This window comes from Colletes latitarsis, chromosome 11 (assembly GCF_051014445.1).
Source record: "Colletes latitarsis isolate SP2378_abdomen chromosome 11, iyColLati1, whole genome shotgun sequence".
NCBI lineage: Eukaryota > Metazoa > Arthropoda > Insecta > Hymenoptera > Colletidae > Colletes > Colletes latitarsis.
In genome coordinates this window covers 8,033,836-8,047,420 of record NC_135144.1, presented here as the reverse complement: position 1 = coordinate 8,047,420, position 13,585 = coordinate 8,033,836, and the positions used below count along the sequence as shown (strand labels likewise).

At 31.2% G+C, this 13,585-nt stretch overlaps 2 protein-coding genes across 2 annotated transcripts in view; both read left to right on the top strand.

Moving 5' to 3' along the window:
• Positions 1 to 4,474, top strand: part of Cad96ca (tyrosine kinase receptor Cad96Ca) — a 70,642-nt gene extending 66,168 nt beyond the window's left edge. Inside the window, exons 6-8 of the mRNA XM_076777198.1 lie at positions 632 to 982; positions 1,751 to 2,056; positions 3,316 to 4,474. Coding sequence (XP_076633313.1) covers positions 632 to 982; positions 1,751 to 2,056; positions 3,316 to 3,552 — 894 coding nt within the window. The 3' untranslated portion in view covers positions 3,553 to 4,474. The remainder of the gene's footprint in view (positions 1 to 631; positions 983 to 1,750; positions 2,057 to 3,315) is intronic.
• A 2,196-nt stretch (positions 4,475 to 6,670) lies between these two features.
• LOC143347745 (terpene synthase-like) lies at positions 6,671 to 13,380 on the top strand. The gene is made up of 7 exons (XM_076777224.1): positions 6,671 to 6,795; positions 10,095 to 10,249; positions 10,330 to 10,474; positions 10,563 to 10,683; positions 10,781 to 10,920; positions 12,873 to 12,975; positions 13,066 to 13,380. Exons 1-7 carry the CDS (start codon positions 6,739 to 6,741, stop codon positions 13,260 to 13,262), a joined length of 918 nt encoding a protein of 305 aa, XP_076633339.1. The 5' UTR covers positions 6,671 to 6,738; the 3' UTR covers positions 13,263 to 13,380.
• The last annotated feature ends 205 nt before the right edge of the window (positions 13,381 to 13,585 follow it).

The window sequence follows — 13,585 nt, the reverse complement described above, 5'->3', positions numbered from 1 at the left end:
ATTCTACGCACTTTCGAGAAAAAAATTCAAATAGGTGGACAAATTTTTCGACAAAATTAAAAAAGTTTCAAATCTTCCTGGAAAAATTATTTTTGGTTGTGGAGTACGATTAAGGTTTTCGAAGATTTGGAACATTTTCCTCAAAGAACATGGCTTACAAGTCCTAAAGTATCTCAAATTGTCCAATGTTTTCTTATCGTAATCAATATTTCTAAGCTAAGTAATTACCTTCACTTTCATTGTTCTACAACGAGAAATCGAAACATAGAAATATCTAAATTTTCCAATGACACTTTATACTGGTTAAGGTTTTCGAAACTTTAGAACATTTTCCTCGAAGAACATGGCTTACAAGTCCTAAAGTATCTCAAATTGTCCAATGTTTTCATATCGTAATGAATATTTCTAAGCTAAGTAATTACCTTCACCTTCACTTTTCTACAACGAGAAATAGAAACATAGAAATAATTAAATTTTTCAATGACACATTATACTGGTTAAGGTTCCCGAAACTTTGGAACATTTTCCTCAAAGAACATGGCTTACAAGTCCTAAAGTATCTCAAATTGTCCAATGTTTTCATATCGTAATCAATATTTCTAAGCTAAGTTGCTTTTCATGTTTATGACAGGTCTTCAACATTCTTGGAGAAGGTTGCTTCGGTCAAGTTTGGAAATGCGAAGCCTTGGAGATCGATGGGAAATCAGGCGCGACGATAGTAGCTGTAAAGACTTTGAAGGAAAACGCTACGGAAAGAGAACGAGTAGACCTAGCACAGGAGTTACGGGTCATGAAAAATTTGAATCCCCATCCTAACGTAGTCAGATTGCTAGGCTGTTGTACAGAACGCGAACCTATGTTCGTGATTTTAGAGTATGTGAGCGGAGGTAAGCTACAGAGCTTTCTGAGATCGTCCAGAGAAGAAAGGAACCATGGAGGGCCTGGGTTAACGTCGAGGGACCTGACTGGATTTGTTTATCAGGTGCTATATAATGTTACCTTGCATACAGAAAGTTTGTTAAAATAGATTCGAATTGTTCGGACTGGCTCACCTAATTTTCATGGAGAAAAAATTAATTGACTGGTCCATTTGTCGCTCAAATAGATATCTACTTTGTCTCCAAAGTTTCTAATAAAATTATACAACGTACGACGAGTGAAGCACCTATTGTTATTTTTAGAAATTATTGTAATCGGGAAAAGTATTTTTTTTTAAACACGTTGATCACTGCTTGATTATTGAAAACAAATTCATTTGCGGTCTGTATTTCCGTTTTGAGATCTAATTAATAAACAAATAATACTGTCTTCCATTAAAAAAATCTGAAAACTTTTCTTCCTTCTTGTTGCACATGAAAATAAACGAACCTGGAACATTTAATTACAAACAAACGAAATCGATATCTTCGTTGACTCCTAAGAAAATAGTCTGTAACATTTTATTTGGACCACATGGTATATTCATAATTTGTGAATATTTAAAAGTATGTTTTAAATAAATCTTAAATAGAAATTCTATGTAACTAAATTAAATAAATTTTTCTCTATCTGGTTTAACGAAGTAGACTCTTAAAATGATTAAAGTTTGTTAGAGCCAATTTCCTTCCTTTAGTTCAAAGGTTTATAATACTGTCAGTTTTTCAAATTTGACTATTTAAAATAATGTTTTTAGGAGCTTAAGATCTTTAATGTAATGTGATACGAGAAATCGACTTTTATTTACCTCGAAATAAACGTTTGTGTGCCACAGATTGCTAAAGGTATGGAGTACCTGGCCTCCAAAGGGATCATCCACAGAGATCTAGCTGCGAGGAACATATTGATCGACGAGAATCGCGCGTGCAAAGTCGCGGACTTTGGGTTTGCCCGAGACGTTGCTGCTAATCAAATATATGAAAGGAAGTCCGAAGGTCGGCTGCCAATCAGATGGATGGCTCCAGAGAGCTTGTATGATAATATATTTTCTGTGAAATCGGATATATGGAGCTTCGGTGTGTTAATCTGGGAAATCGTCACGTTAGGATCCACACCTTATCCAGGTTTAGCTGCAGCCGAGGTATTTCAAAGTTTACTCATTTTTAAACACCTTTCAAATCGACTTGTGAAACTATATTATTCTTAATTAGCATACTCAACTGTAATAATTAAAGAGCGTATAAAAGGTTGTAATGGAATTTTTAGAGATAAAGAAATTCTTTAAGATGAATAAAATGTTTTCTTCTAACAAGCATTTTTTATGAAAAGGAAAATCATATTTGACGTTAAGTATCTGACAAAATCTGAAATATAAGAATGTTACTTAAGCCCATTATCAGAAATTCTTTAAGATTATTCAAATATTTTGTTCTGACAAAAAAATATTTCTTATAAAAAGGAAAATCATATTGGATATTAAGTATCTGACAAAATCTGAAACATAACAATGTTACTTAACACGTTGACTGCCGCGCCAGGTTCTCATGTCTAGGAACTATACTATTGAAAAATGAAATGATCGATAGTTCATTTTTATACTGGTTTACACTTGTTATTATTTTGTAACATTTTTAACGACGATACCGTTATTCAGAAGCATACAAGCATTATTGTTCCTTGTAAACATTTCAAATGACAATCAATAACAATGAAACGTCGGTTACCAATAACCAACGTGACAGTCAACGTGTTAAACCTAATATCAAAAATTCATTAAGATTATTTAAATATTTCCTTCTAAGAAGCATTACTTATAAAAATGAAAATCATATTGGACGTTAAGTATGTGACAAAATCTGAAATTTAAGAATGTTACTTAAACCTATTACCAGAAATTCTTTAAGATTATTCAAATATTTTTTTCTAACATGAAAATATTTCTTGTAAAAAGGAAAATCATATTGGATGTTAAGTATCTGACAAAATTCGAAACATAACAATGTTACTTAAACTTATTGCCAGAAATTCTTTAAGATTATTCAAATATTTTGTTCTAACAAGAAAATTTTCTTTATAAAAAGGAAAATCATATTGGATGTTAAGTATCTGACAAAATCTGGAACACAAAAATATTACTGAAATCAATTGCTTTAAGGATTATAATTAATTACTCTTGTCTTACATTTCCACGAACAAATTTCTCCATTCTTTTCAATACTTTCCCATCATCTTAGCCCTGTTTCTGGTAGAAAAGAGTCAGGCAATTAAATTATCCAGAGTGTGTTGTAATTTTTATACCATACTGTACTCTTTTTAGTCAGGGTCGTGCGTTTAAGCAATCATTATCTAAATATTTGATAGGGAAATATTGATACGTATTATGTGAAATTACTTTTGCAGGTAATGAGGAGAATCAAAGAAGGTTACAGGCTGGATAGGCCAGAACATTGCAAGAGGGAGCTTTATAATATTATGTATTACTGCTGGGACAAAGATCCAGCTTGCAGGCCATCCTTCGGAGAACTGGTTGGCCTAACCGAAGGACTATTGCTCGACGAGACCGACTACATCGAATTAGATAGGTTCCCAGATCATTCGTATTATAATGTGCTCAATCTCAGCGGAGAAAAATTGTAAACGATGTACCTAGAACACCATCTTCATCAACGTTTGTAATTTTCGAAACGTGCTCAGCGACGAAATTTAAACGAATAAAGAAATAGATCTAAGCGACGGTTAAACTGTCAAATGTTCAGTTATTAAACTTCATCATCGGATACGACTGATTTGTACTGTTTTTTTTTTTCTTTTTAATATTAATATTTGTAACAGTTACGAATTCATTATACGGAGCTCTTACCTGATTATACAGTCTTTGATTAAATGCTCTTTGGCGTGTATATACGTAGAATAATTTACATTATAATTGAAATCTACTAAGCGTTGTGAGATTTGAAGGTGACGTAGCTTTTACCTTGAGATTAAACTCATTGAAAACTCACGTGACTCGTGGAGCTGTATATATAATTAAGCAAATAAAACCTTCCATACGTTTTACACGTTGAACATAATTATAATAATATTCTGAAGAAGAGTGAGCGTCGTGAACTAGTCAAGAGTTCGAATGCATTGTTAAGTTATAAGCGTTGCTATATATTAAAAATTGCAAGATAAAATTGTCTAAATAATCGTTCAATTTAAACAAAGCGCTACGCACGAGTTAAGAAATAATTACTTTAATTATAACACTCTTTCGTAAACCAATGTCAATTGTATATATACATGAAGTAAGGTTTTTGATAAGTTATTGTATAATTCTTTGTTGTAAGAATAAATCCCATTTTACTAGAACCAAAAACTATATCTTACCTTTACCTTCCGAGTTTTATATGAAATATACAGGGTGTTCGGCCACCCCTGGGAAAAATTTTAATGGGAGATTCTAGAGGCTAAAATAAGACGAAAATCAAGAATATCAATTTCTTGACTGAGGCTTTGTTAAAAAGTTATTCAAAAATTAAATTAAAAAATTTCAAATCGTTCTGGAAAAATTATTTTCGTTTGCAGGGGTCAATTACAATCGTTTTTGGTGAAAAGACATACCCCCGAAATTCTACGCATTTTCGAGAAAAAAATTCAGTATTGAAAATATAATGTCTGACTATGACTGTCTTTTACCCTAACAATTGAAAAGTTTCTAATCATTCTGGAAAAATTATATTCGGTTGCGAGGGTTAGGTACAATCATTTTTGGTGAATAGCCACACCTCCGAAATCCTACGTACTTTCGAGAAAAAAATTCGAATAGGTACTGAAATTTTTAAACGAAATTAAAAAATTTCAAATCATACTAAAAAAATTATATTTAGTTACAGGGATCAATTACAAGCATTTTTGGTGAATAGACCCACCCCCAAAATCCCACCCACTTTCTAGAAAAAAATTCAGTACGGGCGGAACCTTAAACGTTAATAACTTTTTAACGAAGCTTCCATGAACAAATTAGTATTCTTGATTTTCGTCTTACTTTGGCCTCTAGAATCTCCCATTAAAATATATAAAATATATTTTGAATAGAAAGAGAATATAATCTGATAACTGAGATGTATAAAATCAAATTAACTCTTACATACCTTAATATTTTTATTTTAAATTCATTGCTTTATTAAGCTCTGTCATAAAACACTAGACATTTAAGAAACTGAAGTTGACCTTGAATATTTCCAAAAATAATCGACTTACACAACATGTGTCGCAATCAGCTTCTTTGACAAAGTGTTAAAGAAAGAATGATTTTGATTGACCTAATACTACCACAGATAGTTTAGATACAGCTTTGTAAACAAGATATTGAAGCCATACTCATCGATAAGAACACCTGCACGGTGTATTAAAACGGATCTCGTCGAATGCAAGGAAGCATCCGTATAAGAGTCATGAGCAACTACGGCCATGCAAGAATGCAGTAATTCCTGCATGCAAGTGACAACTTTTACCCCACATTCAAGTAACGGAATCATCTCCACCACTGTTTAAGTTTCAACGTCGCAAACAACTTATCACTTTGGCCTTGATTTTCTGCGTCCAGATAGAAAAGTAGGACTGAAATTTTACCATTGAAACGTTTTAAGAATGTATTTTTTTATTTTACATATCACGTACAATGTATACGATTAGCATATCTCAGATAAATTACATATTTGCGAATATATTATTGCATACTCCGTACGTATTTAGCATATTTAAAAAGATTCGTTTCGTAAGTAAGTAATACAGACAATATCTTTTCATTAATATGGACGGCATTGAAACTAAGTTGTTCGCCTAGCGACAGTTTAGAATGAAATGTAATCAACGAATCATGTCGATTTTGAGTTTAAATTTCAATTCGAATTGTCTATGAGCGATCGTCTCTAAATCTAGATTAATCGGCAGTTCGATGTTCTGCATTATAATTCGACGATAAGATTTATTAATCTAAAATAATTCGTCCATTGGTTGTATCAGAAAACGTCTCGAATGAATTTTAATTTCTTTTAAATAAAATAATTACAATAATTCAAATTGCAATAAAATAAAACTTGTTGAAAAGTTCCTTTCAAAATTAACGGAACGAAGAACTCGTACCTGTACGAACTACATGTAGAATTTTTGAGATTAATCATTTTGTAGTTGAAATAATTAAATGCTCCTGGAAATAACTGATACGATCTAAAACTGTACTATGTATTACGAGATTTTTTGATAAATGAAACTGAGCTGCTCTTTGTGTCATTAAGGTGATGAAACGATAATAATGTTACATTATGTAGAACTTATATGAATTCAGTAAATAATAAATTCTATTCATTTTCATCGAACAATTATATACCTACTCTAGATTTTCCTTTTCTAAAAGAAGTCAATAGTTCTTTTTTAGCTTTACGTTATTTAGCGTTAGGTATTAGAAAATGGCGAATCATTGTCAAGCATTTGAATAATTATTATAATCTATTGGGCTGGCCAATGAATCCTTTTTCTCAGTTAACATGTTGTTTTGTATATTTCTTGTGAATTTTTGAAATGCTCTCAGGGTAAATTTCAATAAATGTTACTTAATTTAATTGTTAAAATTATTTAATTTAAATAAATGTTAAAGTTGCTTAAATTAATTTTATTTTGAAATTTAACAAATTAGAATTTAAAATTCACTACTTATGCAACACTGTCTTTGAAGCGACCAATCACTGTCATCCACGTATTTATGTGCATTAGTTACTGGTGCTGTCATATAAATTAACCGCGATTGTGAATTTAGTAGCTTTGTTAGCATCGTAACACACAATGGGGCAGAACAAAAATATACTTTATTCGTGGAGTGGCAATAAGGAGGAGGACAAGGTTGGTGCATCTTACAAAGGAAAAAAGTTCAATCTCGCGTTAAAAAGTCTATTTACTTGACACGTCAAGAACATTGATTTTCTAAATTACATTTTCTTAAAGTTAGATCACCTGAGAATGTTTCATTAAATATTACGTCGGAATTGAAAGCAATCACATAGTCATAGCGATTTAACACTAAACCTACCACGAACAGTCAAATAACCATTTTTAAAATTTCGTTTAGGATTTCTAATATACAATGTTATTTTAGCACCATTTAACTTCACGACTTTTCTTATAACATACGTACAATGAATAGTACAATATTCATTTCTATTCTTATTGTTTGACCACGACCGATCAATAGACCAGTTGAATGATTTATATTTTTTTGTAAAAAACTGGATAAAATTTGGTATCAAATTTTGGTTAGTTTCCGATGTAAATAGGAAATATATGTATAGCAAAGATGAAAGGAGAGAATCTTCAGTTTCCACTGCCTTAGAACAGTCTAATAACGCGTATTAAAAATAGTTAAACTTTACACATAAGCAGTTTTGAAACTACTAGTGCTTTACCCATAATTGTACCACTGTTAGAAATGGCAAAGTTTCCCCTTTAAAATGATTTTCGTTTTATGTCGATCCAACTTTCCATTTTCGAGACATCGTAATTTTAAAGAATGGGTAATTTTTTTAAGATTCTGCTATGGCTATTTCCGTGTTAAAACAGACCACTAACGCGTATTGAAATTACTAAAACTTTAATTACGTGCAGTTTCGAAATTATTAGTGCTTCCTCTATGATTGAACCACCGTTAGAAGCAGCAAAGCTTCTTCTTTGAAACAGTTTATTAGTATTTACTATTGAAATAGTTATATGTTCGTACTATTGAAATTCGAGAATCATATTTCTTTGATTCAGTAGAGAACTTTCCGTTCATTCAACATGCGATATAATATTACTCAACTAGCAACAAATAAAAGTTGTTTACTTTTTATTCGAAGATCGAGATTTTAACCTAAATAGAATAGTTCCATTGTTGATTGAAGTAGTCCGTTTAAGTATTAATGATTTGAATGTTATATATAAAAAAATAATCTACATGTATATAAACATACAAATATAATTGTGTAGAATCATTAGACACGTGTACAAAATATTGTGGTTCGTTTTTATAATATAACTAATATTAGGTTAGCGTTTTTCAATACTTTTTAATCGCCAAATACATAATCATAAAATATATTTACAGAATATTAAACCGTTTTTGTGGTTGTTTGATTTTAAAATGAAAAACATATAATTAATACATAAACGAAATTTGAACGAAAACATACACATTGAAATAGTAAAATTAGTTGAAAATTGAAGTTGTATTTATAATAAAAAGTACATAAAAAGATAATAGAAATTATAATTTTTAGTAAACTTATAAAATTTATCATCAAACTTATACATTCATTCAATAAGAATGGCGAACTTAAAAAATTTGATTTATAGGCCATATTACACTATTTAACAACTACAAATATTCTAGTATTTGATTAAAGAATTGTTCAAGTAGTATTCGAATTATGTTCGTCAAATATTTAAATTACTGAAGTGCTCGAATGTTCAAATACAGAAAAGTTTGATAAGTAGTCTCGACTCTAGTTTCGACTAAATTTATTTGTTCCTTCGGTATATACGTACATGTTTTGACAGAAACCCGATGGTTTATAACTGTAAGCAGAGGGAAGTCGTTTGTTTTAAATAGTCAAACTAAAAATAACACGTTGCTGCTCAAATAAACTGATTATTGACGTCATCAAGAATTCTGTTCTGCGTAAGGTTACTTGCTATAGGAGTTTCACTGTTGAAAACTTGAACGTATTCTACTTATTTGTGACCAACTGGTAACTAGATTTCACTGTTCCTTGGCGATACCACGATCGGTCAAATGACCGTTTCTAAAACTTCGTTTAGAATTTCTAACTTACAATGTTATTTTAGTAACATTTAACTTCATAACTTTTCTTATAGCTTACGTGCAATGAATTGTACAATATTCAATTCTATTCTTATTGTTTGTATTCTGAGAATAATATGTAGTCTGTCTTGCCTAACAACGTTTATTAAAAATAGTTAAATTCTAGATGCATGTATTTCCGAAACTAGTAGGCTTTATCCATAATCAAGCTACCGTTAAAAGCGACAAAGCTTCCCTTTTAAAATAGTTTTCGTTTTATGTCGATCCGACTTTCCGTTTTGGAGATATCATAATTTATGTAAGGGGGTAATATTTTTAATTCGACTATCTATGTCTTCGTGTAACGTGACTGAGCGAGTTAGTATTTCCAAGAATTTACTACGCACTGTTTACTATTTACACACGCGGTCAATGACGTCGCGCAGATGTCAACAATGAAAAGTAAACAAACTTCGAACCCTTATAACTCCGGAATTAGCCACGCGATCTACTTAAAACAAAAATCGTTATATTTCCGGAACTAATTACGCTATCGACTCGAATGAACACTCATTTTAAAGGGCCCTTCATCCTCCATGCGATGAATATAATAACTATTATTATTTATACTGTCTTCTATGTTTATTTTGAAATTTACTTTAACTTTATGCACCCAAACAAGTTTCAGCAATTTCTATTGATCATACTGGTGTGCGGTAAAACTGGATTATTAATTGTTCATTTAATTGAAAATGAATTTAAATTTGTATACAGGATGCTTATATAATTACTATGCCATTTTCTCGTAAGTAATTGTTTTCTCCGGAATTAACTACGGTATCGACTTGAAACAAAATTCGTTTTCAAAGGTGCTTTATCTTCTATCCGACGGAAATTAAAAAATTTCGACGTAGTATATATATTTCAACGTAACACCAATCTTTTCCAAATGAAAGGGAGGAATATTTAAAAAATATTAAAATTTTACTGCATTCAATATTGCATAAAGTTGATTATAACAAACTCTCACCCGTGAATTTTAGAGCTAGTTATCCAGATGCAAGTACAACAATCGCATTAAATTGATCGTATATTAAGTTAGAATTATATTTTAGAATATCTATTTTTAACATGTTTTCTTTACCCTACAAAAATACTATTTTATGAAATTTGTTGGTATGAGGAGGCTGTAGATTATTAGATTAAGTAACAATATTTGCTAATTTATGAAACTGGCAGCCTATTCGGTAATCAGATAATTTTAAACTCGACTTACGAAAATATTTTATTTAATAATAAATTTTCATACGTACAAACAGCTTGCAGATGGTACTTGTGGGCGTTCAAATTAATTAGTCTTTGTTAGGTACTGCTGGAACCGGTCAATTACATACATGATGTTCCTGAAACCAATATCAAGCCAAAGTTAGACGACGCTTTCAATCATTGGTTAAAAATACCGCAGGATAAATTTAACGCGATTCAAGAAATAACACAAATAATGCATACAGCTACCCTTTTGTGAGTTTGCCCAATGTCGTACCTTTTCAGTTTATGCTGTCGACACACTCGAATTTCATTAATCAGCGAAATGTTTATAGAATCGACGATATTCAAGACGATTCGACTTTAAGATGCGTCAACCCTGCTGCACATCATATTTATTCAATAGCTGCTTCGATCAATTCTGCAATTTATGCTGACCATATTGCCTTAGAAAGAATTCTTGCTTTAAATCATCCAGAGGTGAGCAATATTACTAGGAAAACTCTATCTTCTGTCTATTATCTAACTCTGTGAGCTTTGATTCTAATGTTTTTATCCTTACAATTAGGCGGTGCATGTGTATTTAGAAGAGGAAATGAATGCTTATAGAGGACAGGGTCTGGAAATTTATTGGAGAGACAATTGCATTTGTCCATCCGAGAGTATGTATAAGAGGATGGCGATTCGAAGTAAGTATACGATAATCAGAGCCTACAAGTGCCACGTAGTTTTATTCGTCAAATTCATGGAATTGTTATAATCATAAGAATAATAAACGTGTTACAGAGACAGGTATATTTTTCAATACAGCTTTCCGGCTTATGCAGTTGTTTTCAAATTGCAAACAAGACTTTACATCCCTGATAGAAACTTTCAGTGTTTACTATCAAATTCGTAATGACTATTTTGACTTGTATCGCAAAGAGGTAAATGCAAATTAATATATTAATGTTGCGTTGTACGGGGCGTTCACGCTGTCGCTAGCCAGCGATTTTTTCGAAAACTATACTAATTAGAAAAAAGTTTTAGAGTTTCTTATAACCAACAGGACAATGTCTATCAATTTTCCCTATTTTTCGAGAAATGAAGGTAATTTTCGTTGTAACCATCGTGGAAATCAAAAATATTATACAGGGTGTTCAGTCACGCCTGGGAAAAATTTTAATGAGAGATTCTAGAGGCCAAAATAAAACGAAAATCCAGAATACTACTTTGTTGATTTGAGTTTCAGGGGTATGTGTGTATTAACCAAAAATGCAACAAAAAATAATTTTTTTACAACAATTTCAATTTTTTTTATTTCGCCGACAAATTTCAGCACCTATTCAAATTTTTTTCTCGAAAGTGCATAGGATTTTGGAAGTATGTTTATTCACCAAAACTGATTGTAATTGACCCCCGCAACTGAAAATAATTTTTCCAGAACGATTTGAAATTTTTTTTTTCGCCGAAAAATTCAGGCACCCTACCCCCGTCGATTTTTCTTAAACATTCGTTTTTGATTTTTAGTAATTTTGTTTGCTGTCCTATAGGAAAGTTATCTAATACTTTTTTGTAGATACCAATGAGTTCTACGTCAGAAAAAAGTTTCATTAAAATATATTCAGTATTGTAGGTGTTATGGCTGTTTGAAAATTGGACTATTCTTACGGGGGTTTTCTCATTTTGCAGAGTTAAGGAATAACTTTTTAAATATTTTTGGGATTTCTACATATTCTCCACCAAAATACGTGTTATTTGCCATTTGAAACATTAAAATCGTCCAATCCGTTCAGAAGTTATGCTATTTTAAAGATTCGCATGAAATTTACGGGGAGCATTTCTGGCCTGAAATTATATTTTCGGTAAAGAATTGTTTTCTCGAAAATGCTTATGATTTCGGAAGTATGTATAATGACCAAAAATGATTGTCATCGATCCCCGCAACCGAAAATAATTTTTCCAGAATGATTTGAAACTTTTCAATTTTCAGGGTAAAAGACAGTTATGGTCAGACATTATATTTTCACTACTCAATTTTTTTCTCGAAAATGCGTAGGATTTTGGGGGTATGTCTATTCACCAGAAATGATTGTAATTCACCCCTGCACACGAAAATATTTTTTTAGAATGAATTGAAAATTTTTTTTTTCGAAGTAGAATCCATTCAAGAGTTATGAAATTTCAGGGAAACATATCAATGTATGCTCAGACATTACATTTTCGGTAACGAATTTTTTCTCGAAAGCGGATAGAATTTCGTGAGTATGTGTAATGACCAAAAATAATAGTAATCGACCCCTGCAACTGAAAATAATTTTTCCAGAACGATTTGAAATTTTTCAATTTAATTTTTAATAACTTTTTAACGTAGCCTCAGTCAAGAAATTAATATTCTTGATTTTCGTCTTATTTTGGCCTCCAGAATCTCCCATTAAAATTTTTCCTAGGGTTGACCAAACACCCTCTATATGACATATGTTTTTATAAAAAATATGCAAAACATATGCCATATGCAAAATAAAAAATATATTTTTAAGGACCACTAGTGATGAAACAAACTTCTATTCAGGTTTCATTCATTTATCTATTATATTTCCTAAAAATATATATATTTGCATAAACATCCGCATTCTAGTTATAACATTCAAATTTATGAGCCACATTACCATGCATGTTTTAAAATTGTAATGCATTTTAACGTAATGACTAAACTGGTTCATTAAGTATTTTCATTTTATTTTGTCTTTGTGTATGTAAAAATTTCTTTTAGCTAGCACACTGCGTAAATTATGTAATAAAACTACATTCTCTTTCATTTTTTCTAATTAGAACAGTTTTCAAAAAAATCGCTGGCTAGTAATAGCATGAACACACTATATAATAATGACTCTTACAGTATATCGAGGACTCGCATTTCGCCGAGGATGTGTCCCTAGGGATTTTTAATTTTCTTATCATACATGCAGTACGAAGTCATCCGGAAGATAGAGAGATAATATGTATCCTTCGTTCAAGTATAGATAATCTTATTTTAAAGTCACATTTCTCTGAAGAAATACTTTGTTATTCCTTAATGACGACGATTAAAGACATTCTGAGACGCAAGACGAAGGATATCGAGGTGAGACGGTACTGTATAAATCTATTAAAAAAGTTTGGGTCGTTCGCTTACACGAAAACTGTACTCGAGGAAATGGATAAAAAAGTGAGAGATGAAATTCAACGTTTAGGTGGAAATACTGCATTAGTGAAAATTTTAGACGATTTACTAGATTGGAAGCATTGAGATGCTTAGCAGAAGAGTAAAATAATTATATCCCGAATTTTATTATACCTTATATCTTTATGCTTTATTAAATTGTCAATGATACATAGAAAATAACATCGACGTTATCTGTTTCTAACTGTCCCATTATTTCTAGAATAAAAAATAACATATGACATTAATTGAACAGTTAATATACAGGTTATGAAGAATTTAAGGTGGTCGAATTAAACCTTTCCTTTCACAATGACATGAACTTTTTTCAATGTCCCTTTCTTCCTCAAAAGAAACGTTCAGCGTCGAACATATTGAGCGCATGAATTCTGTACAATGTTAACCAATAG